Source organism: Chelonia mydas, chromosome 7 (genome assembly GCF_015237465.2).
Source record: "Chelonia mydas isolate rCheMyd1 chromosome 7, rCheMyd1.pri.v2, whole genome shotgun sequence".
In the NCBI taxonomy this organism is placed as follows: domain Eukaryota; kingdom Metazoa; phylum Chordata; order Testudines; family Cheloniidae; genus Chelonia; species Chelonia mydas.
In genome coordinates this window covers 121,518,006-121,541,451 of record NC_057853.1, presented here as the reverse complement: position 1 = coordinate 121,541,451, position 23,446 = coordinate 121,518,006, and the positions used below count along the sequence as shown (strand labels likewise).

At 47.3% G+C, this 23,446-nt stretch overlaps 1 protein-coding gene across 2 annotated transcripts in view; it reads left to right on the top strand.

Moving 5' to 3' along the window:
- ARMH3 (armadillo like helical domain containing 3) overlaps nucleotides 1-23,446 on the top strand; it is a 182,973-nt gene that overhangs the window by 95,430 nt on the left and 64,097 nt on the right. For both annotated transcript variants that reach the window (XM_037903837.2, XM_043550711.1), the window contains exon 23: nucleotides 6,125-6,200. In XM_037903837.2, the coding sequence (XP_037759765.1) occupies nucleotides 6,125-6,200 (76 nt within the window). The remainder of the gene's footprint in view (nucleotides 1-6,124; nucleotides 6,201-23,446) is intronic.

Below are 23,446 nucleotides of genomic sequence, written 5' to 3'. Positions count from 1 at the left end.
TGTGAAAAGAATAAACTTTTTCTTTTCCAAAAGGACAAAGTAAATTTCATTGGCTCTTCACCAATGGAACAGGCCTGTTAAAGTGATCCAGTATGGGTGTACAAGAGGGCACCTGTCTAACAAGCATCTGTTGTTAATGCAAATATGAATTTGCCGATGTGACTAAATATGTGATATTGAAATGTCATCAGAAACACCTGAACCCTCATGTAGAGTTAACCAGCCTATAATTTGTCTCTGCCAAGCCATGTTGAGCTCCCAGCTGGGAAAACATGCCTTTGTCTGAGGTTGGAGAGCAAACACAAGCTGCAGAACCAATCAGCACAGGGAAATGGGCATTGTAAACAAAAGGGGTGAAAAGCATTTGAGAAATGCATGACAAGAAACCTGCTGCCTTGGACAAATCACACACTGCGCTCCTGCGGCACCAGAACAAAGCAAGAGAGCAGCCCCCACAAACCCACGGGCAGCGAGGAGGAAGTCACTGGACAGAAGAATGTGCACACTGGCAAAGCAAGGAGAAGCCATCCTTCAAAGAGAGAGGAGTGCATTGGAATCCCACCAAGTGAACCCGGCAGGGAAGCGAAGAACAAAGGAGAGAAGCAAAAAACATGTGGAGGCATAATCAAGCAGTATACAAATGAGCCTGCATTCAAGAACAACCGCAGCCGGGCTGGTTTAATGCCTGCATGCTGGAATCTGCGGATAAAGGGATGTCTGTGTACTCTTTGTCTGCCCCTCTCCTGAAGGGCATGTCCCCCCGGTCCCTCCCACTCCCAGTGTGAACACGTAACTGCCATTGTAAATAATGGGAGTAACACAAGCACATAACAGGGGTTAGAAGGCCTGTAAGAGAGAGCCAGCCAGCCACAGTGCACTACAGACAAGATCCAGAGAAGCACCCCCATTAAAATAAAGATCACTAGCTGTTTCTTACGACTGCAATTGGACTGAGTCTCTGCAGAATAAATGACAGAAATACATTAGAACTGGAAAAGGTGTGGAAAGGGCAACAAAAATGATGAGGTGAATGGAACGGCTTCCGTGTGAGGAGAGATTAGTAAGACTGGGACTGTTTAGCTTGGCAAAGAGACGACTAAGGGGGGGATATGACGGAGGGCTATAAAACCATGACTGGTGTGGAGACAGTGAATAAAGAAGTGTTATTTGCCCTTTTCCATAACACAAGAACCAGGGGTCACCAAACGAAATTAATAGGCAGCAGGTTTAAAACAAACAGAAGGAAATGCTTCTTCATACAACGCACGGTCAACCTGTGGAACTCCTTGCCAGGAGAAGTTGTGAAGGTTAAAAATATAAGTGGGTTAAAAAAAGAACTAGCTAAGTTCCTGGAGGATAGGTCCATCAATGGCTGTTAGCCAAGATGGGCAGGGAGACAACCCCATGCTCTGGGTGTCCCTAAACCTCTGACTGCCAGAAGCTAGGACTGGAGGACAGGAAATGGATCACTCAATAAATTCCCCTGCTTTGTTCATTCCCTCTGGGGCACCTGGCACCGGCTGCTGTCCGAGGCAGGATACTGGGCTAGATGGACCATTGGTCTGACTGAGTCTGGCCGTTCTTATGTTCTTCTGTTTTTATCCCTCTGTTGTAAATTACCTGTTTTTTTGGTCACCCATGTGAAGTACCAAAGAGTCAGTGATGCTCACAAAGCAAATGCTGCTGCCCTTCCCTTTGGAGCCAATCACTGCCCAAGGAGCTAAGCTGGTAACGGGGACATGTCTGCACTGGGCAGCGGGTGAAGCCAGAGAAAAGTGGAACGAAGGAATACCACGCTCATACTCTTTCGACTGGGCTGCAATAGGCATGTCTGACCTGCTGAAGCAATTCATTTCTCACATGAGTACGTTTTCCATTCCACTCTGTGAAGCGAAACCCTGTGAATTCACACTACAGATGCCTGAGTGGAAACCGCTCCGAAGTGATTTGCTGCCGGTGTTAGGAATGGGATACTTGCTCTCTGAGAAAACAGTGCTACGCTCAGAGCCGGCACCTTCTTGTCCTCTAGGAAACGGCAGGCGTCTGGGGCTCCTGGAAGCGAGGCGCTACAGCTGTGTCTGTCTAGGCATGCAAGGAGCTTTCCCCAGGCTTTGCCAATGTGCTCGCTCTGCACTTGCCCTTCTGCTGGGCCAGCTGTGGGTGGAGACTAATAAGAGAGCCAAAGGACAGGGTGCAAATGGCCCAGTTCTTGTAAAGTTCATAGCACTAGATGTGAAAGAAAGCGAAGAATCAAATGCAGTAAAAATCTTAAATGAACCAAACTGTACCATAGAATCTCTATGGATAGTAATTCCATGCTCAGATAATAAGAATATAGCAGTAGGAATATATTACTGACCACCTGGCCAGGATGATGATAGTGACTGTGAAATGCTCAGGGAGATTAGAGAGGCCACTAAAATAAAAAACTCAATAATAATGGGGGATTTCAACTATCCCCATATTGGCTGGGTACATGTCGCCTCAGGACGGGATGCAGAGATCAAGTTTCTTGACACCTTAAATGACTGCTTCTTGGAGCAGCTAGTCCTGGAACCCACGAGAGGAGAGACAATTCTTGATTTAGTCCTAATTGGAGCATAGGATCCGGTTCAAGAGGTGAATATAGCTGGACTGCTTGGTAATGTGACCATAATATAATTAAATTAACATCCCTGTGGTGGGGAAAACCCCACAGTGGCCCAACACGGTAGCGTTTAATTTCAGAAAGGGGAACTACACAAAAATGAGGAAGTTAGTTAAACAGAAATTAAAAAGTACAGCACCAAAAGTAAAATCCCTGCAAGCTGCATGGAAACTTTTTAAAGACAGCATAATAGAGGCTTAACTTAAATGTATACCCCAAATTAAAAAACATAGTAAGAGAACTAAAAAAGTGCCACCGTAGCTAAAGAACAAAGTAAATGAAGCAGTGAGAGGCAAAAAGGCCTCCTTTAAAAAGTGGAAGTTAAATCCTAGTGAGGTAAATAGAAAGGAGCATAAACTCTGGCAAGTGAAGTGTAAAATATAATTAGGAAGCCCAAAAAAGAATCTGAAGAACAGCTAGCCAAAGACTCAAAAAGTAATAGCAAAATTTTTTTTGAAATACATCAGAAGCAGGAAGCCTGCTAAACAACCCACTGGTTGCCACTGGACGATCGAGATACTAAAGGAGCACTCAAGGACAATAAGGCCATTGCGGAGAAACTAAATGAATTCTTTGCGTCGGTCTTCATGGTTGAGGATGTTAGGGAGATTCCCAAATCTGAGCCATTCTTTTTAGGTGACACATCTGAGGAACTGTCCCAGATTGAGGTGTCATTAGAGACGGTTTTTGAACAAATTGATACACTAAACAGTAGTAAGTCACCAAGACCAGATGATAATCACCCAAGAGTTCTGAAGGAACTCAAATGTGAAATTGCAGGACTACTAACTGTTGTCTGTGACCTATCATTTAAATTAGCTTCCGTACCAAATGACTGGAGGATAGGAATGTGACGCCAATTTTTAAAAAGGGCTCCAGAGGAGACCCTGGCAAGTTCAGGCCAGTAAGACTCACTTCAGTACCGGGCAAACTGATTGAAACTATAGTAAAGAACAAAATTGTCAGACACATAGATGAACATAATTTTTTGGAGAATAGTCAACATGGTTTTTGTAAAGGGAAATCAATGCCTTACCAATCTACTAGAATTCTTTGAGGGGGTTAACAAGCATGTGGACAAGGGGAATCCAGTGAATATAGTGTATTTAGATTTCAGAAAGCCTTTGACAAGGGCCCTCACCAAAGGCTCTTAAGCAAAGTAAGCAGTCATGGGATAAGAGGGCAGGTCCTCTTGTGGATTGGTAACTGGTTAAAAGATAGGAAACAAAGTGTAGGAATAAATGGTCAGTTTTCAGAATGGAGAGAGGTAAATAGTGGTGTCCCCCAGGGGTCTGTATTGGTCCCAGTCCTATTCAACATATTCAAAAATGATCTGGGAAAAGGGATAAACAGTGAGGTGGCAAAATTTGCAGATGATACAAAACTACTCAAGATAGTTAAGTCCCAGGCAGACTGCGAAGAGCTACAAAAGGCTATCTCAAACCTGGGTGACTGGGTGACAAAATGGCAGATGAAATTCAATGTTGATAAATGCAAAGTAATGCACATTGGAAAACATAATCCCAACTGTACATATAAAATGATGGGGTCGGAATTAGCTGTTACCACTCAAGAAAGAGCTCTTGGAATCATTGTGGATAGTTCTCTGAAAACATCCACTGTGCAGCGGCAGACAAAAAAACAAACAGAATTCTGGGAATCGTTAAGAAAAGGATAGATAATAAGACAGACAATATCATGTTGCCTCTGTATAAATCCATGGTAGTCCCACATCTCGAATACTGCCTGCAGATGTGGTTGCCCCATCTCAGAAAAGATATATTGGAATTGGAAAAGGTTCAGAAAAGGGCAACAAAAATGATTAGGGGTATGGAATGGCTGCCGTATGAGGAGAGATTAATAAGACTGGGACTTTTCAGCTTGGAAAAGAGACAGCTAAGGGGGGGATATGATTGAGGTCTATAAAATCATGACTGGTGTGAAGAAAGTAAACAGGGAAGTGTTATTTACTCCTTCTCATAACACAAGAACTAGGGGTGGCCCAATGAAATTAAGAGGCATCAGGTTTAAAACAAACAAAAGGAAGTATTTTTTCACACAACGCAGTCAACCTGTGGAACTCCTTGCCAGAGGATGTTGTGAAGGCCAAGATTATAACAGGGTTCAAAAAAGAACTAGATAAATTCATGGAGGACAGGTCCATCAATGGCTGTTAGCCAGGATGGGCAGGGATGGTGTCCCTAGCCTCCGTTTGCCAGAAGCTGGGAATGGGTGACGGGATGGATCACTTGATGATTCCCTGTTCTGTTCATTCCCTCTGGGGCACCTGGCATTGGCCAGTGTCGGCAGATAGGATACTGGGCTAGATGGACCTTTGGTCTGACCCACTCTGGCCATTCTTATGTGTTTGTGCCCTGAATCTTCCTTTACCCAGGTCTGCAGAGCTGGTGAGCACTGTACATTAACCCACCCTGCTCATGGATTCACAGGCTTTGCTGAAGTAGTATTGATGTTTATAGACAGCCCTAGTGAGGGTGCTGTGCTCCGGGGGCATGTTCATGTACAAGTACCAGGTACCCCTTTTCAGAAAATCCTAGCTCCAGGCATGGAATCATAAATGGATTATTCCTTGACCGTATGAATTCACCCACAGTTCCAGCAGAGCACACTGCTTAAAGAAAACGCCCTTTGTTCTGGATTTCTTCGCTGCTTTGTAACTGTGTTTGAGGTGTGGGTGCCGAGATGATGGGCCGCCTGGAAACACTCTGGACCTCAATAAATACCTTGGGCACTCTGTCAGCAGCACACTGGGCTTCCAGAGACGTTCTGCCCGGTCTGGAATGTTTTCAGATCTGCTCCCTGACTCTGTGAGGCAGAGGGGGCGTGCTGGTCTCTCTGGGGAGCAGGCTTCTCCCCATACCGGTGTGTGATCCTTCTCTGTGAGGCTGGTTAACAGAGCCAAAAGAAACTTTCTGCATGGGGATCGTCTGAAACTGCGGGACGAGGTCTAGAACATTTGGAACCCTGAATAAATAGGAACTGGAGCTGAGGAGAAGGGGAGCAAATGTGGAGTAAGATCCCAGAGAAAGTGGCATAAGCAGAGAGCAATGAATGAATCCACGACGTTCAGCTCTTGTTTCTGGAGGACGGGGATTTGGAGACACGGAGATAAAATCAGGTTGGCAGGACTAGCTCCCCCTCATCCCACTCCAGAAAAGGAGACTGCATTTTGGCCTATGCAGCTTTTTTATATTCCTAAAATCTCTGAAATGGCCTCAGAAGAGGCTGCGTATTATGGCCCGAGAGTGAGACCCCGTACTCAGGTTGTGCTAACCAGACCGGGGGCAGAGGGCGGGGTTCTGCTGGCCAAACTAAAACAGGTGCACTCTCGAAGGCTGGTCTCATTGTGACTCGGCCCTCCGGCTGCCGTTGGACCGGACGTTTCAGGTTAGAATGTGTTGCTCTGTTGTCGGTTCGGTGCCAGCAGTCTTAAGGATCTCTCTCCCTCTCTTTCAGTTCTACGGCTTTCGACCAATGCCGGTCAGTGGAAGGAGCCCGCCAGCAAGGTGACCCATGCGTTAGTCAATATCAGGTAAGGCGTGGGAATGAATAGCAGCGTTGGAGTTTTTGGGAGGTGTTCTGCGTGGCTCTGCCCTGTTTCGACACTTCCATGTTTGTTGCACAGAGTTTGTTTTGGAATTTGATTTGCTGTATTAGGCTAAATTCCTGCCTTCAGCAAAGAGGGTGGAGGGCTCATGAAAGTGTGAACTACTTTTTATAATAATGCTGAGCTCTTCCGGGGGCTCTGTGCTGTCAAAGCACCTAATGAGTTAATCCTTATTGCACCCCTTGCAGGCTGGCAGGGCAATTGTGGGTCAAATGGGCTTTCACTCTTGCTTGATTCCATTGCATTCATGAGTCTAAAATCGCTGCTTCTGAGTTGCCTGCTCGTGGTGTCAGTCTTGCCCACAGAGATCCTCTTTGCAGAGCCCATAGCAGAGGCTTTGAGCCCATTCCCAAGCCCCCTTTAAAACTGCAAGGAATTAAAAAAAAATAAGGAAAAAAAAATGTAAAAATGCTTATTTGAAGATGGTTTCAGTTGGACCTATTGAACTCTCCTGCCCCGGGGCCACAAGTCAGTCACTAGCCAGTGGGACTAGGGATTAACTGTCCCTATTGCCATATTAGTCCACAGCTGTAGAGGCTTCCATCAGAGCTTCAAAGTTTCTTGCTCTGAAATCTCTAGTCCCAAGCCATTGCTGAAGACAGAACGCTGGGCTGGATGGCCCATGGGTCTGACCCAGTTTGGTTGGAAGGTGGAGGGAGGGGAATTTAGTGTTTGACTTTAAAATTAATTTAAAATTAAAAACCCATGTCAGCCACCAAGGCTTGTGCCCACCTGCACCCCAGTCACTCCTTGGGTGTTGGACCTCTTTCTCCCACCTTTTGGTGTGTTTTTCTCATTGCCGATGGGGTGTTCCGTGGGGCGGGCAGGCTGTACCGCACCATTCTCCGTGCCTGGTAAGCGCCAAGAAAGCACCATGTGGGCACCACCGTGTAAATAATCAGTGGCATTGGCCATATTTTCCAGAAGGGGAAACTGAGACCCAAGTCCACACTAAACATCAGGAGCAGAGTCCGAATTGGAAGTGCCCTGAGGCATGCTGCCTTCCTGGGAAGTAGAATGTAGCTCGGTGGAGCTGTCTAGGTTCTTGCAATTCTCTCACAACAGACAACAGCGTGTACAAGGCAAACTCTCTCTGAGGGCACATTTCAAGGAAATACTTGTTTTATGTGTCTCTTAACCACCTTTAAAGGTTTCCTCTGTAAGCTTCGTTTCCTCACGTAGAGGTTCCAGAAGACCTACTTTGTTCCCATCTTTATTTTTCATAAACAGATCTAAATGAAACCTTTGTGGGCAGATAATACTCCCTAAATGAAGCCGTAGAGCAGATAGCATTTAAAGTGTCACAAGTGTCTGCCCTTGGAGTGCTCTGGAAATGCAGAAGCCTCTCTAAACTGGGAAGGGAGTGTTCACAGGTGGAAAGCATGTGGCTGCTCAGGTTTCTAGGCTTGATCTGTAGCCCGTAAACGAGCAGGTTCACTTTCCCTTCTGGGCACCCAGTCTCCCCAACACTTATTCATTAAAACTGATCCTCTCAAGCAGCTGAAAAGATAAAAGCAAACAATTGGCAACGTGATTTCCTTCCCACTGCTGCCCTCGCGGGGGGCACCCAACAGCCGGCAGAGCGGGTGGACGGGGGAAACTGGCCCCATAGGCTCCTGTTTTAGCTTTGAGAGAGATTTTTGTTGTTGTTGCTCCGTGCATGCTGTTCTTCCACCCTGCCTTTCAGTTCAGATCCCTTCTGTGTCATGAATTGTAGTTCCCTGTGGGAGGCTGTCAGAGCCCCTCTTCCTGGGCAAAGGTTGTTGAGTAGGTCCTGGTGACGCCACTACAGTATCACTTAGAACCCTGGGATTTCTTTAATCCGTATTAGCCTGGTGGCCGGCTTGGGGGAGCTGATCATCCAGCAGTTGACAAAGATTGTATTCATGCCGCTTCAACTTGAGCAAAGCTCGCGTGGACTTGCCTGCTGACCCTGGCTGGGCTGGAGTGGTGGGTTCTGTTGTGAAGCTGTGTTCTTCCGTCTTGCAGGCGGGGCTTCAAGAGAATTTCATTTCTGTGGGCCGGACTTTCAAGACTATTGCACGTAAACCATCACCCTGTTTCCCATTTTAGTCTCTGTAATTTCTCCTCGCTGCTCTGTGCTGTCTGCTGGGGCCTGCAGCATCTGCTGGTCACATGTACTGTGTGAAAGGCGAGAAGGGCTGCGTTTCACCCAAGGAAGGCAAGGCATTCCGATTTAGGCAGGTTGTTTATGCAGGTCTCAGTTGGTCAAAATGTGGGCACTCCTGCATCTTGGACTGGCATATCATGGAAGCTTTAGAAACTGGCTTTCACCCTTAATCCCAACCAGTGGCTTGGTGCCAGTGGGCCATTGTTTACTGTTGGCATGTTTTGTTCAAAGACTCTCAGCTTCCACCGTCAAGGACACGCATCATGAGAGATTTGGGTTGTTCTCTGCATACAAGCAGAGCTACGTTTTGGTCCTCACTGTGATGGCTGAAGTTAAATTACTCCCAGGATGGGAAGTTGGTGGTTGCCTAGGGATCAGTGATCATGACCTGATTGCTTTAAATAAAGGCAAATGGAGGACAGTCCCAGCCAATGATATACCTACTTAGTACTTCAAAAGGGCTCATTTCCCAAAGATGAAGAAAATTATTAGTGAAATTGATTGGGAGGAAAAATATGAGTGAAAAGTGGGAGTATTTTAACTGATTAGGTGGCCAAAAAGCCACAACACCACAATCAAGAAAGAGGACAACTTTGGCTAAAAGCCCATTCTTGTTCATCTGGGGGAGTGAAAGCAGAGATTAGATATAAAAAAGCAATGTCAAACATGGGGAAAAAGGGGAAATAGATTGCAATCGATATAAATGAGGAGTCATGAAGTTTAGCAAGTTGATAAGGTAAGCTAAAGACCAGGGAAACTCTATGGCTGGCAGAGCCAAGGGCAATAAGGAGGATTTTAAGTATATTCGGAATGAAAGAAATCCAAGTGGTGGTATAGACCCATTATCAGATGGAGATGGTAACATTGTTAATAATGAAAAGGCAGAAATTTTTGAGATATTTCTGTTCAGCATTTGAAAAGGAGCAGGATGATGTATTGAAATCAGACGAGGATGAGGAAGTACTTTCCAATCCATTAGTTACTGCGGAGAACAGTGGTGCTGAAACAGTTTTTATAATGGGGGTGCTGCAGATGGAAATCATGTATTTGGGTTGTTGCTACCGCTTCAAGCCAACAGGTGCGGCAGCACCCCGGTTCCAGCACCTACGATGGAGAATGTTAAACAACATCTGCTAGAGATAAACATTTTGAAATCTGCAGGCCCAAATAACTTTCACCCGAGAGTCCTAAAAGAGTTGGCTGGGGAGATGTATAGCTTGCTGCTGTTAAATTTTAATAAATCTTGGAGTACAGGGGAAATACCAGAAGACTGGAAGAGCGCTAATGTTGTGCCCTATTCATGAACGGCAAGTAGGTTGACTAGGGTAAGTATAGACTGGTTAGCCTGGGCAAAGTAACGGGAACGCCAATCCAGGATTCAATCACCAAAGAATTAAAGGCTAGGAATATAATTATTGCCAACAACGTGGTTTTTTGGAAAATAGTTCTTGCCAAGCAAACCTGATCTCATTCTCTGAGGTAAGTTTGGTTGATAAAGATAACTGCAGATGTAATATACTTAACCTCTGTAAGGGGTTTGACTTAGCATCACATAGAATCATAGAATATCAGGGTTGGAAGGGACCTCAGGAGGTCATCTAGTCCAACCCCCTGCTCAAAGCAGGACCAATCCCCAACTAAATCATCCCAGCCAGGGCTTTGTCAAGCCTGACCTTAAAAATATCTAAGGAAGGAGATTCCACCACCTCCCTAGGTAACGCATTCCAGTGTTTCACCACCCTCCTAGTGAAAAAGTTTTTCCTAATAGCCAACCTAAACCTTCCCCACTGCAACTTGAGACCATTACTCCTTGTTCTGTCATCAGCTACCACTGAGAACAGTCTAGATCCATCCTCTTTGGAACCCCCTTTCAGGTAGTTGAAAGCAGCTATCAAATCCCCCCTCCTTCTTCTCTTCCGCAGACTAAACAATCCCAGTTCCCTCAGCCTCTCCTCATAAGTCATGTGTTCGAGTCCCCTAATAATTTTTGTAGCCCTCCGCTGGACATTTTCCAATTTTTCCACATCCTTCTTGTAGTGTGGGGCCCAAAACTGGACACAGTACTCCAGACAAGGCCTCACCAATGTCGAATAGAGGGGAACGATCACATCCCTCGATCTGCTGGCAGTGCCCCTCCCTATACATCGCAAAATGCCATTGGCCTTCTTGGCAACAAGGGCACACTGTTGACTCATATCCAGCTTCTCGTCCACTGTCACCCCTAGGTCCTTTTCTGCAGAACTGCTGCCAAGCCATTCGGTCCCTAGTTTGTAGCGGTGCATGGGGTTCTTCTGTCCTAAGTGCAGGACTCTGCACTTGTCCTTGTTGAACCTGATCAGATTTCTTTTGGCCCAATCCTCCAATTTGTCTAGGTCCCTCTGTATCCTATCCCTCCCCTCCAGCGTATCTACCTCTCCTCCCAGTTTAGTGTCATCTGCAAACTTGCTGAGGGTGCAATCCACACCATCCTCCAGATCATTTATGAAGATATTGAACAAAACCGGCCCGAGGACCGATCCTTGGGGCACTCCACTTGATACCGGCTGCCAACTAGACATGGAGCCATTGATCACTACCTGTTGAGCCCGACAATCTAGCCAGCTTTCTATCCACCTTATAGTGCATTCATCCAGCCCATACTTCCTTAACTTGCTGACAAGAATACTGTGGGAGACCGTGTCAAAAGCTTTGCTAAAGTCAAGGAACAACACGTCCACTGCTTTCCCCTCATCCACAGAGCCAGTTATCTCGTCATAGAAGGCACATGTCTTTCTGGTTAAAAAATAAGTGCCATGCAATGTCGATGAAGCATAGGTAAAAGGGATTAAGAACTGGCTAGGTGACAGAGAGCATGAAACAATGGGTGTTGCTGAGAATAGCCCACCGTAATTGAATCGTCTCGTTACAGGTGGTGTGGCAAGACCCATTGTTTCATGTTCTCTGTGTATATTGTGGCAAAGTGCCAGCACTACTATGATGGGTCCCGCGCTGTCTCTTCTTGGGAGGGGAGGGGGTTCAGGGCGCCATTTCTCGCCCCCGATCTGGGGTATTAACTGTCCCACTAGTATCCCAGAGAAGGGGAGTGGAGAGGGAGGGACCCGGGCCCGCCCTCTACTTTGGGTCGCAGCCCAGGGGCCCTAGGGATAGCGGCAAACCACTTGAACTAGCGATTCCTTCCCCTGGGCTACTTCCCTCTCTGGCCCTTCAGCTTGTGGGGCTTCCTGCCCTCTCTCTGCTTGGGCCAGGTTTCTCCCAACCCCTTGTGTCTGTGGAGTCCCTCTGCTCTGCACAAGCCGGGTTTCCCTTTACCCAGGGTCTTGGTCTTTTGGCCCGCCACAGCACTTCTCCAAACTCTCTTCTGCTCCCCTCTAAGCTGCTCTCTGCTCCAGCACCAAACCACTCTGCTTCAACTCCTCCAACTCTCTGATTGAAGCAGGGGGGTTTTATCAGGTGACTGACTTCAGGTGCTCTAATTAATCTATAGCAACCTCTCTTCCCTCTACAGAGAGTAAGGCTTTCATCATCCTGGGGCTTACATATCTCCCCTCCATCACCCTCCTGCTGCCCTCTGGCCATGCTGTATCACAATATATATCTTCCTACTGTATTTTCCACTGCATGCAGCCGATGAAGTAAGCTGTAGCCCATGAAAGCTTATGCCCAAATCAATGTGTTCGTCTCTAAGGTGCCACAAGGACTCCTCGTTGTTTTTTTTTACTGCTGTGCATGGGGTTGTTGGTGTCAGGCACAAATGGTTGAGTTGTGTTGATTTTCCAATATGTCACTGCTGCACTGATTGGCTGAAATAAGAAACCCCAGTAGCCAGTGGATGGAAAACTGACCTTCACACCTCTGAGGAAATAAGCAACTTTCAAGGCAAGTGATTTTTTTGAGGCTAATGAGCTCCTTTATGTTAACATCTTGCAGGTTTGCATTTAATGAGAATTTTATTATGGCCAAGTTCAAAGGGACTGAGATGGCTCACACAGAGGGAGAGGTGGCCGCTGAATCATAGTACTCTTTTAATAGACTTTCTCCTGATCAGTAATTTTCTCAAGGTGAATAAATAGATTAACACAATGATTAATAGATTGAACTTACATTACAGATAATGGGGAATGTCTCTACAGCTTGTAGTGAGGTGTAATAGATCTTTTGATTCATGTCTTAAGTGATTCTGTTTGTCCTGGTAGAACCCATCTCCACTTGGAATGAGACTGGCTAGAGTCAGAAAGCCCAAGGAGCTGCCCTGGGTGGTACCTTTCCTTTGTGCAGAAGGCACCGCTGGTTCTGCGGCTGCTGTCTGCGCCCTCACAGGAGATATTTGTGGGGCAGCGGGTATGCGGAGCATCGCTTGGGCATCCAGAAGGGATACGCTGGCTGTCAATCCGTGTGACCAGCCAGACTGTGTGTGGATAGCTTCTATTTAAGTTTGAGACTGTGATGCTGTTTGCACTGGCATAGCCCTATCTCCCAGCTCTCAGATGACAGCCCCTTGCCATCTTCCAGGTGCTCCGCAGAATGAACTCAGGAGCCGGGGACTGGAGTGCTGGGAGAGGAAGTGGGTAATCAGAGTTCTCTTCTCTTCTCTCTGGGGGAATATGGAGTTTACTCACTTTTAGAGACAAAACTATTACAATAATTAAAGAACAATGTAATTGATAAGTTGGTCTGTGAGTGACTGCTAAAAACACATTTTACTGGCACATCTCATGTTCGCCTCCAATGTCACCAGAGCCTAAACCCAATGAGGGCACATCTGCACCTCCTTAGTACCTGCCTTACCACTGCCTGGCCTGCAACGCTGAAAAGGTCGGCTTACCCACCTCTTTTTTCACCACTCCACCACCGGAGGAGGGGCCGTACAGGGATTCCTTAGAAAGCTGCAGCCTGTCTGGCACGCTGCTGTGGTACATGCCGTACAGCAAGGAGTCCAGTATCTCAGAGTGGGGTGAGACATGCTTGTGGTCTAGGAATATTGTAATGAATCGCTGTAGGGTTTACACAGGAGTCCTGGGAAGACACTGTGCTTCTATGCAGATCACAGGGAGCGCCACTCAGCTTGAGAGTGCAACGAGGGGTCCGTGGCGACCAGCAGATGAGTAAAGAGGGAGGATGAACTTTGGACTGATTTGATGGGAACTCGAATAGCCAAGGGAAGTGTAAGATAAATAGAAATGTACAATACTGCAACCCTCAAGCACTAACTTAGCAGCTGAAGAGGCAGAGGGAGCTTGCTTGGCTGAAACAACGTTAGGGGATCAAGTGACCAAAGAGGCTGGCTGTACACATTGTGGGACCGGCTAGTGCCTCTCAGATCCTCTTCCCTTCCATTGTGATAGGCAGTGACCCACGGTGGTGGGTGAACGTAGCCAGGCCTAGGTGGAAGGACAGTTAGATGATGTTCACCTGCACACTATGCAGCCAGGCCTCTGGCAGGCAGTGGGAGTAGTTGCGTGGGCTCTGCTCTGACATTCAGGCTGGCTTGGTTTGCTCTCTAGGTCTGTTGGTATTGATTGGTATGCCCAATTGTAAATGCTGACTAGTGACAGAATGATGACTCAATTAAACTGCTCACTGAGGTATGTTTTAATAGTAATGACCTTTGGCATGCTGCCACTGCTAATCAAACCTGGCTGATCTTGTGTTATAAGATAGCAAAAGGCCTTTAACTAACTAAAACAATTACTCCTGGTGCCATTGGTAGTTTGCTTTCAAATCCTCACCCCTGTTATTGCCACTGTTACAGCTGGGATAGTTACAGGAATGCAGTCTCATAAGAGTGCTCCCAGGAGTGAGCTAGCAAATGTCTTTTCTCCAGTAGATGCTGCCCTGTGTCATGCAGACTCCTGTTAGCAAGACACCAGGCTGGAGGAGTGGAAAGAATTTTCCAAGCTGCTTGGAATAGAGGTTTTTTAATTTGTTGTATTAAAATCCCTTTGCACCTACTTTAATTAAGCTTCACGACTCCCGTGAGAGGCAGCTGTGTGTAATAATCCTGCTTTTCCAGATGGGTTCCATGAGGTGCGGAGATTGTGACTCACTCAAGTGAGGGCACCTTCTAGGAGTAGAACCCAGGAGACCTGGACTCTTGGTCTACTCTACGCATTCGGCTGCTGTTTGAGGGGGCGGGTTGGAAGATCTCTTCTTGTGTATCATATCTTCTGCAGTTTTTGTTGCGAGGGACTTTGGCATGGAAAAGCGGAGCTTACATGCTGTGGTGACTGTGGCAAGAGAGGATCTTGGTTCCTCTGAGTTTATATGCTCTTGCTGCTCATTCTCCACCTGACCTCACAGGTCCCTATTAGTGAAATCCTGGAGCCCTCTGCAGCAGCTAATTCTGACATAAACAGGATTCTGGCTTTACCTGGGGATGGAGTAGGAGTAGATGGAATCTGAGGAGCAAAGATCCTGTTTTTCCATGCCAGCGTGGCTAGTAATTTAAAATTGGAGGATGGGGGGAAAAAAGCAGCAAGTAACAAGCATCACTGTCTACACATGGGCTCTTCCAGTTTTCCCTGGAGTCACCGCTTGTTCTTTCAGCTATTTTTTCACTAGTTTCTTGTTGTTTGTCCCTTCTCCTTGTGTGTAACTCTCCAACAGAGGCAGCTGAAAATCACATCTGTTCGTAACAGTTGTGTTGGTTTCCATTTGTTGCAATTTAATTAGTTGACTCACTTTGATTCGTTTCTCTTATGACAGGTTTCAGAGTAACAGCCGTGTTAGTCTGTATTCGTAAAAAGAAAAGGAGTACTTGTTAGTCTCTAAGGTTTCTCTTATGGTGCATGAGCCCGTGTCATTCTGCCTTGGTTTTCCTTCACCCTTCCCCATTCATGCAGTAGCTTAAGTCAGATGCTGTTGCTAATGGCATTGGCCCAGTTCCAGGAGTAGGGCGTGTTAGTTGAGTGGCGTTCTGGGTCTGGTCCCACGCACACAGAAAGGATAGTGCAGCTCCCATCATGTGCAGATCAGGTAGGAAGCCATCCGGTTTCACCAAGGGACACTTCCCCTCTTTCAGCAGCTTGGGCCTGCTCTACACGTGAACTGTGCTGGCACAGCTCTCAGCTAGGGTGTGACTTCGACGACGCAGCTCTGCCGGCAGACGCCCTGGTGTAAATGCAGTGACATTGGCACACGAGTCCTTTGGACTCACTTCGCTTGGGGATCTGGTGTATCAGTTATACAGGCCAAAGGACTCTCTTGCTAGTATAACTTGCGTCCACACGGGGGAGGGGTTAGTGGGGTCACCGTACCAGCCGATCAGTGTAGACCAGGCCTAACTCCCTCTGCCCAGATGCTGTCCCAGGTGGCCTCTGAAGGAGCGTGGCCGTGTAGGAAGCTGACACGAGTGCCCCAAGGCTGTTGGCTCTGGTTTTCTGGCAGCCCAAGGCACTTGCCAGCCCCAGTGCTGCTGTTCTGCTTTTAATGGCTTTGTTGCTCTTTTGGGTTAATTCTTTTAGGGGGTTTTGCCTCTTGGACAAATGGAGTTTGTGGAGCTGGCTGAGGTGCTGACTGGGCCGGATCGTGCTGCAGGGGAGCGCACCCCGGCATGCGGCTGTGACTCCCCCTTTTACAGGGAGAACGCAGCCTGCAGTGGTGCAAAGACCTGTTGGTTCACTTGGCAATCCTGCTGCCCCGGTTACCCACCCTCTCATCTCCTCATGGCCGCAGCAAGCCGACTCCCGGGCATGTAGCCCCACTCAAAGGTGTGGAGGAGTACTTTGCTCCCGAGTCTCTGCCTGCTTCAGCCAGGCTTTCTGGGTTTCTCTTCATTGCCTGTAATCGGAGGAGCCCCTTCCCTTCTCCGCACTCAGAAAGGCAACAAGGCAGGGACGGGGAGGGTGATTTCCAGGCAGACCCATCCCTGCACCTCCGGGAGCCTACTGCTCTGCAAAGTTGTCCTGCCCTCTTCAGGTGAGGGCCCGTTCTGCTCAGGCGATGGTAGCATGCTGGGGGAGAAGGGACCCTCTGCTGCAGAACTGCACTAGTCAGCTGCTTGGGAATCTCTCCCTATATTCAGCAAACATGCCAGCCTGGCTCTGTGGGTCTTAGCAGACAAGCGTTTACCTACTGAGCTGTTTACCCTCCGGTGAACCTTTCTGTCCTCCTGGTCCCCTGCCTCCTTAAGGTGGTAACGGTTTGTGAGGTTTGGGCAGAATCTGCTTAGCTCATGTTATTTGCATCCCCGCCCTGTTGCTTGAGGCCCTGCTGTGCAGATCCCATCTGCTCTGCACCATGGGCTGCAGGGCTGGAAAGAGGGCAGTCCTTACCGCCGATTCTTTCCTGCGCACTGGCTCCAGTGGTGCAGACACCTGCCCTGCAGTTGTGTTGGTTAAGCTGCTCGCTACCTGTGTGTTCTGACGGGAAGGTTAACACCTGGCACAAAGCTTCAGCTGTGGAAGTCACTGGGAGCAGCTTCTGTGGGCAGAGAGGGTGGAGTGGCTGAAGGAGGGGAAAGCGTTTCTCAGTGTGATTGGGGTGACCACCTGATTGCATGGGAGTGCAGCTAACCCGTCTGGCCTGCAGAACTGTATTAGCAGGGGAGAGCTCCCTCTCTCGCTTTGCTGGCTCAATGGTGCCTCTGTTGAGAAACACAAAAATTGCACGTTAGCAGTGGCTGGATTTTTGGGTGGTAGTGGTGAATAGCTCCAAGCCACGAGACGCTTCCATTCTAGCTTCAGAGGGGTTTGCAGAAAATCACCTGTTGGACCTAAACTGCTTGACTAGACTGGATTTCCACCTGTGTGCCAATGATTGGTGTTGTCTGTGATAGCATTCCACCCATTTGTCTGTTTCATGTTCCTCTGGTTGGAACGGGAACACACTAATGGCCTCTTTGGTTTAAGTTTGCTGCTAATGGCCCAGTAACACGCCAGCAGGGGATGCCTTAACGAGCACACTGATGGCCTCTTTAAAGTTGCTCCATCTGCCCATTCTGAAGTGACTTCTGAATCTTCCCTGGCTGTTATTACTGGTTAGGTGTGAAGGCAAGAGAATCAGAGGTACGCTTGATACATAACCAGTAATAAAATATTTGAATCTTCCAAAGCCAGGATGTGTTTTCACCAACAGGTTTCCTGCATCTTAAGGTGTTGTTCAATGTCAAAGACAACCAATAACACAACGCTTCCGTTTTTACCAGCAGGGTCCTAGTAACTAGCCCTGTGGGATTGTGGATGGCCTTGGTCCAGTTCCTAATTGACAAGTGTCACCCTCATTCTTGATCCTTTGTTGGTAGTCACAGCCTAGCAGAGAAGCCAGGCATGGACCCTGTGACTGGCGTACTCGGCTCCTAGGGTTGGTCCTACTGGGTCAGGGTTGAAGGATGCTTGTACAGATTCTGCCCATGCTGTGCCTTTTTTGAGAATAAATACAGCTTCCCTGTCTCCACTGGTACCAATCTAGCAGTAAAAATTTACTTAAATGAAGGAAAATCATTGAGCTGTTTTCTTCATAACCCAGACAACATAAATACAGTTGTGAGCCGGTGATGTTTTAAATAACGTCTTCCTCACCGGAAAACCAGCGCAGTGATGCTGCAGCTCTGATGCTCGTTTAGAGGAAATCTGTTGCTCTCTGAAGAATAGCAGCCACCCGAATTATTCTGCAGTTTGATTTTTCACTAGAAATGGAAACGTTCTCTTCTCTTAATTTTTCCTTTAGGACTAAATTGACAAAGTACCACCTCATTAAGTACATCTGCTCATTAAGATAATGAAGTGCCTACCTTAGTCGTATACTGAAAGCAATGATAATAGATCGTTAGCATGACTCCAAAAGCTGCAGTCAATTTGAGGATTACACCAAAAATGTGGAAAACAGTCCCCAGAAGGCACAGAATGCTAAAATACGACTTTTGTTTTATAAAAGAAAACAGTCCATGTTGGTGGAAATGCATCCAGCTTTCAAGGGTTAGATGTTTTGTTTTCAGGAGCTCTCTCTGATGTGCACGGAGCAGATTGTGTCACACCGATAGAATTGGTGTTAGGATCACAGCAGCCAGTCAGTGCCTGATGGCACAGCCGGAGATGCTTGGAAACTGGAACACTGGCTATTGAAAAAAGGGGAACTCTAGTGAATCGTTCTCTCTCTACCCATTTAAAAACATCTCTTGGGTTCAGGCATCTTTGCATCTAATTTAGAATAATGCAGGGCTTGACCGGGGCTGAACTATAGTCGCTCAGAGAGCCCATACCCATTTTCTGGGAGGCTGCCATCTTGTGCTTCAGAATGTGAATGTGAGATTTAAAACAATTGCTCTTGCCCTTGGAGCTGGAAGGATCATGGTCAGTCAGGCTGCAAATGGGGTGAAAACGGATGCAGTGCTGTCTGCATGAGTCTGCGCACATTTAGAAGCTTCGAGGTCTGACTTGCCCCATTCATCTCAATGGAGGGCTCATGCTGAAGGCTCTGATGTTTGACATGCCAATATTAGCTATTTCGTTGCTGAAAGGGAAGCACCCCAGAGGGAAGGACGATGATGGTCTTACGAAGAACTGCACAGTCCATTCTGTGTGCCGTCTCACACTGGTGTGAGGCATGCAGGGCAGAGCTTGAGAATCCCATGCGACCCCGGTAGTGGAGTCCTTGCTACTTTTCGGCAGGGCATCCTGAGAAGAGGCTCTTCCTTATGCTGGCCAGGGTCTGGGGAGGGGATCACAGCAGCAAACTCCTGTTCTGTAGGAGAATAAAAACATTTTTGCAAATGTCTTTTCTTCTGGGGGTGGGCCGTGGGGAGGGCTCTGCAGGGCGCTGGACCTTGCTGGTGGACCCTGAGCCCCAAAGCTATGTCTTGGTGCGTTCGGGATTTATTAGGCCATTGCTGCGTGCGTTAATTACCATGACGTTTTTTCTCCTCCATAGCTGGATTATGAAGAGTTGCTTGGGTCTGTTTGGAAGTTTGGGGTGTCATGGCCAAGGAAAGGATAAGTTCAGCTGTCCGGACCATTGACTTTCAAGGATGGTTTTGGTTACAGTAACAAGAACTGCTGTCCCTCGGTGCAGGAAATGTAACTGGGTGTGTGTGCTGTGAGGGGCGATAAAAGCCCTTTATTCCAAAGAGACACGTACAAATTATGCTGCCCAGACATCAGGGGGGAAGAAGGGGGGCAGAACCTTTCATTGGATCTTTCTTCCTGAAGGTTTTGCATTGTACCAATTAATGTAAAGCTTTCTGTACTGACGTGGGGGTCTGAACATGATACTCCTTATTTTATAGACCATTCTTTACGCAGTGTCTCCAAAGGCTTATGGAGCTTATCAAACAGGGGCATGTGCATGTATTCAAAAGACCCATTGCTTTTATTTAGACTTTTCCCTCTGGTGAATTATTTAATATCCTGCGTATAATTTTGTGGCATAATTGATTTGCTTTGGAGTTAGAACTCTGCATTAACTTTTTATGGACATTCGAGATAAGCACATGTTCCCTTCTAGTTCCAGCAGCCAGTGGTCTGCCATATGTTCCCAGGTTCTTCAGGCATTAGCTGCTTTGAGGTCAGCCCCGTGTGACATGTAGCGACTCAACTTGGTGGTGGAGCAGAGACAGGCTGTGGAATTTGCAGTGGCTAATACCCTTATTCCATGTCCTGTGGCTTCTACAGCTCAATACAAACATTTTCTCAAGTGTGGGAGGTCCAAAGGGAGCACCCCCCCTCCCCCGCCCCATCCTGGGGCTGCTCAGGAGCTTATCATTGGGCCAGGAACAAGGTTGCTTGCTTCACTTTAACTCTGCACTCAGTGGGCGTATCAGGAGCAATGTAGTCACTGACAGCCCCATTTTATAGCTTTTGCAAACTTTGATTAGGGTCTGGCTCAGTGTGATCCATTTGTGATACATACAATGCTCAGAACACACTTGACCCAACAGAGAGATGCATCCTGCCTGAACAGAACCTGTTTATCACCTTAGAATCATAGAATATCAGGGTTGGAAGGGACCTCAGGAGGTCATCTAGTACAACCCCCTGCTCAAAGCAGGACCAATCCCCAACTAAATCATCCCCGTCAGGGCCTTGTCAAGCCTGACCTTAAAAACCTCTAACGATGGAGATTCCACCACCTCCCTAGGTAACGCATTCCAGTGCTTCACCACCCTCCTAGTGAAAAAGTTTTTCCTAATATCCAACCTAAACCTCCCCCACTGCAACTTGAGACCATTGCTCCTTGTTCTGTCATCTACCACCACTGAGAACAGTCTAGATCCATCCTCTTTGGAACCCCCTTTCAGGTAGTTGAAAGCAGCTATCAAATCCCCCCTCATTCTTCTCTTCCGCAGACTAAACAATCCCAGTTCCCTCAGCCTCTCCTCATAAGTCATGTGCTCCAGCCCCATAATCATTTTTGTTGCCCTCCGCTCGACTCTTTCCAATTTTTCCACATCCTTCCTGTAGTGTGTGGCCCAAAACTGAACACAGTACTCCAGATGAGGCCTCACCAATGTCGAATAGAGGGGAAAGATCACGTCCCTCGATCTGCTGGCAGTGCCCCTACTTATACATCCCAAAATGCCGTTAGCCTTCTTGGCAACAAGGGCACACTGCTGACTCATATCCAACTTCTCGTCCACTGTAACCCCTAGGTCCTTTTCTGCAGAACTGCTGCCGAGCCATTCGGTCCCTAGTCTGTAGCGGTGCATGGGATTCTTCCATCCTAAGTGCAGGACTCTGCACTTGTCCTTGTTGAACCTGATCAGATTTCTTTTGGCCCAATCCTCCAATTTGTCTAGGTCCCTCTGTATGCTTTCCCTACCCTCCAGCGTATCTACCTCTCCTCCCAGTTTAGTGTCATCTGCAAACTTGCTGAAGGTGCAATCCACACCATCCTCCAGATCAGATTTCTTTTGGCCCAATCCTCTAATTGTTCTGGTGGCCTGTCTTAACTCACGTCCCTTAAGAACGTAGTTTTCAGGATACCTATATAAATCCTTAAATATTATCCAGACATATATTTGGCAATGATTATGATGACCAGTAAGCTTCTGGCTTATATGCCACCCTTTGGTGAATTCTTATGCATCTACCTGACCAGAAGGATCCCTGTAACTCCTATGCATGCCCTCTGCCAGTTGGTGCGAGGGGGTCCCTTGGTCACACTCCTCGACAGATGTTCCTTGCTATGAGTGTTTTAGTGCAGATTTTGATTAGTTTTGCATTTAGAAATTCTCTGCTGAGCCTTCATATGTTTGACACTGTAGCAAAGTGGGATTTTGTTGCAGCTGGTTTCATGTAGGTCTTGTTCTAACTGGTGTCTGTAAGGAGCAGTAATAGATGAAACTGGTCTGGAACACCGTCCGTGGATTTTTTTTGCCACACTATACACCAAAGAATATTTATTTAGCTTTGGGTTGGCAAGAGGCTACTTTAAATTCATGTCTTTCCTCTAGGTTGAACATAGCAGAAATTTTAGGAATAGATGAAGACCAAAGCAGCTAGGCTACGTCTCATCCCATCATCATTCTGCTGTCGGCAGCACAGCTCTGCAACCAGCGGAGATCTGTCATTTGAATCAATTCCCAGCAACAGTGGAGCCAGGGAGGAGCTGGCAGAAGCTGTGGGTGTCTAGCAATCTTGTTTCACATCTGGCCCACGGTCTTTGAAGAATTCAGTGAACTTTTCTTAGTTTCATCCAGTTAAACAAAACTTCCCCATGTGTTGTTTGACAAAGTTTAGCAGCCCCTGCTAGGACTGAGTTTGCATAGCAATTGGCTCGCTCTCTGGGCCCTTGGCGTGTCTGATCGCATTTTTTAATGTGGTTGGCAGGGTTGCAAGCGGAAGCAGCCTGGGCCCAAGGACAGCTAGAGGACTTGAGCTTGAGTGCTTCCAGTCAGTTAATCTTCATGAGCCAAACTAGTCGCTCAAGGAGAAGAACAAAAACACTTTTTGTGCAGTGAGGACAAGGAAACAAGCAACAGAAAATCTTCCCCTTTGGGGAAAGAGCATAAGGTGCGATTTGAACTGATTTGATACAGGAGTATTGAGAGAGCTGGCGAGCTGCTGGGAGAACCATCTCTCCTAAAGTTCTTAGCAGACATGCCAGGGTTTCCAAAAGAGCTAAGCCCTCCCCTCAGAAGGATTGGTGGTGCCCCCCCATCCCAAAAACACTGGTCACCTTCATTAGAAAATGGTCCAAGTAGGCTGCTAAACGCTGAGGGGAGGGAGGGGTTCTAAAGCAAAAGGCGTGTGAATGCATCTCGTTTGGGTCTTTGGGTGTTCGTAGAATCATAGAATATCAGGGTTGGAAGGGACCTCAGGAGATCATCTAGTCCAACCCCCTGCTCAAAGCAGGACCCATCCCCAACTAAATCATCCCAACCAGGGCTTTGTCAAGCCTGACCTTAAAAATATCTAAGGAAGGAGATTCCACCACCTCCCTAGGTAACGCATTCCAGTATTTCAGCACCCTCCTAGTGAAAAAGTTTTTCCTAATATCCAGCCTAAACCTCCCCCACTGCAACTTGAGACCATTACTCCTTGTTCTATCATCACCTACCACTGAGAACAGTCTAGAGCCATCCTCTTTGGAACCCCCTTTCAGGTAGTTGAAAGCAGCTATCAAATCCCCCCTCATTCTTCTCTTCTGCAGACTAAACAATCCCAGTTCCCTCAGCCTCTCCTCATAAGTCATGTGTTCGAGTCCCCTAATCATTTTTGTAGCCCTCCGCTGGACGTTTTCCAATTTTTCCACATCCTTCTTGTAGTGTGGGGCCCAAAACTGGACACAGTACTCCAGATGAGACCTCACCAATGTCGAATAGAGGGGAACGATCACGTCCCTCGATCTGCTGGCAATGCCCCTACTTATACATCCCAAAATGCCGTTAGCCTTCTTGGCAACAAGGGCACACTGTTAACTCATATCCAGCTTCTCGTCCACTGTCACCCCTAGGTCCTTTTCTGCAGAACTGCTGCCGAGCCATTCGGTCCCTAGTCTGTAGCTGTGCATTGGATTCTTCCGTCCTAAGTGCAGGACTCTGCACTTGTCCTTGTTGAACCTGATCAGATTTCTTTTGGCCCAATCCTCCAATTTGTCTGGGTCCCTC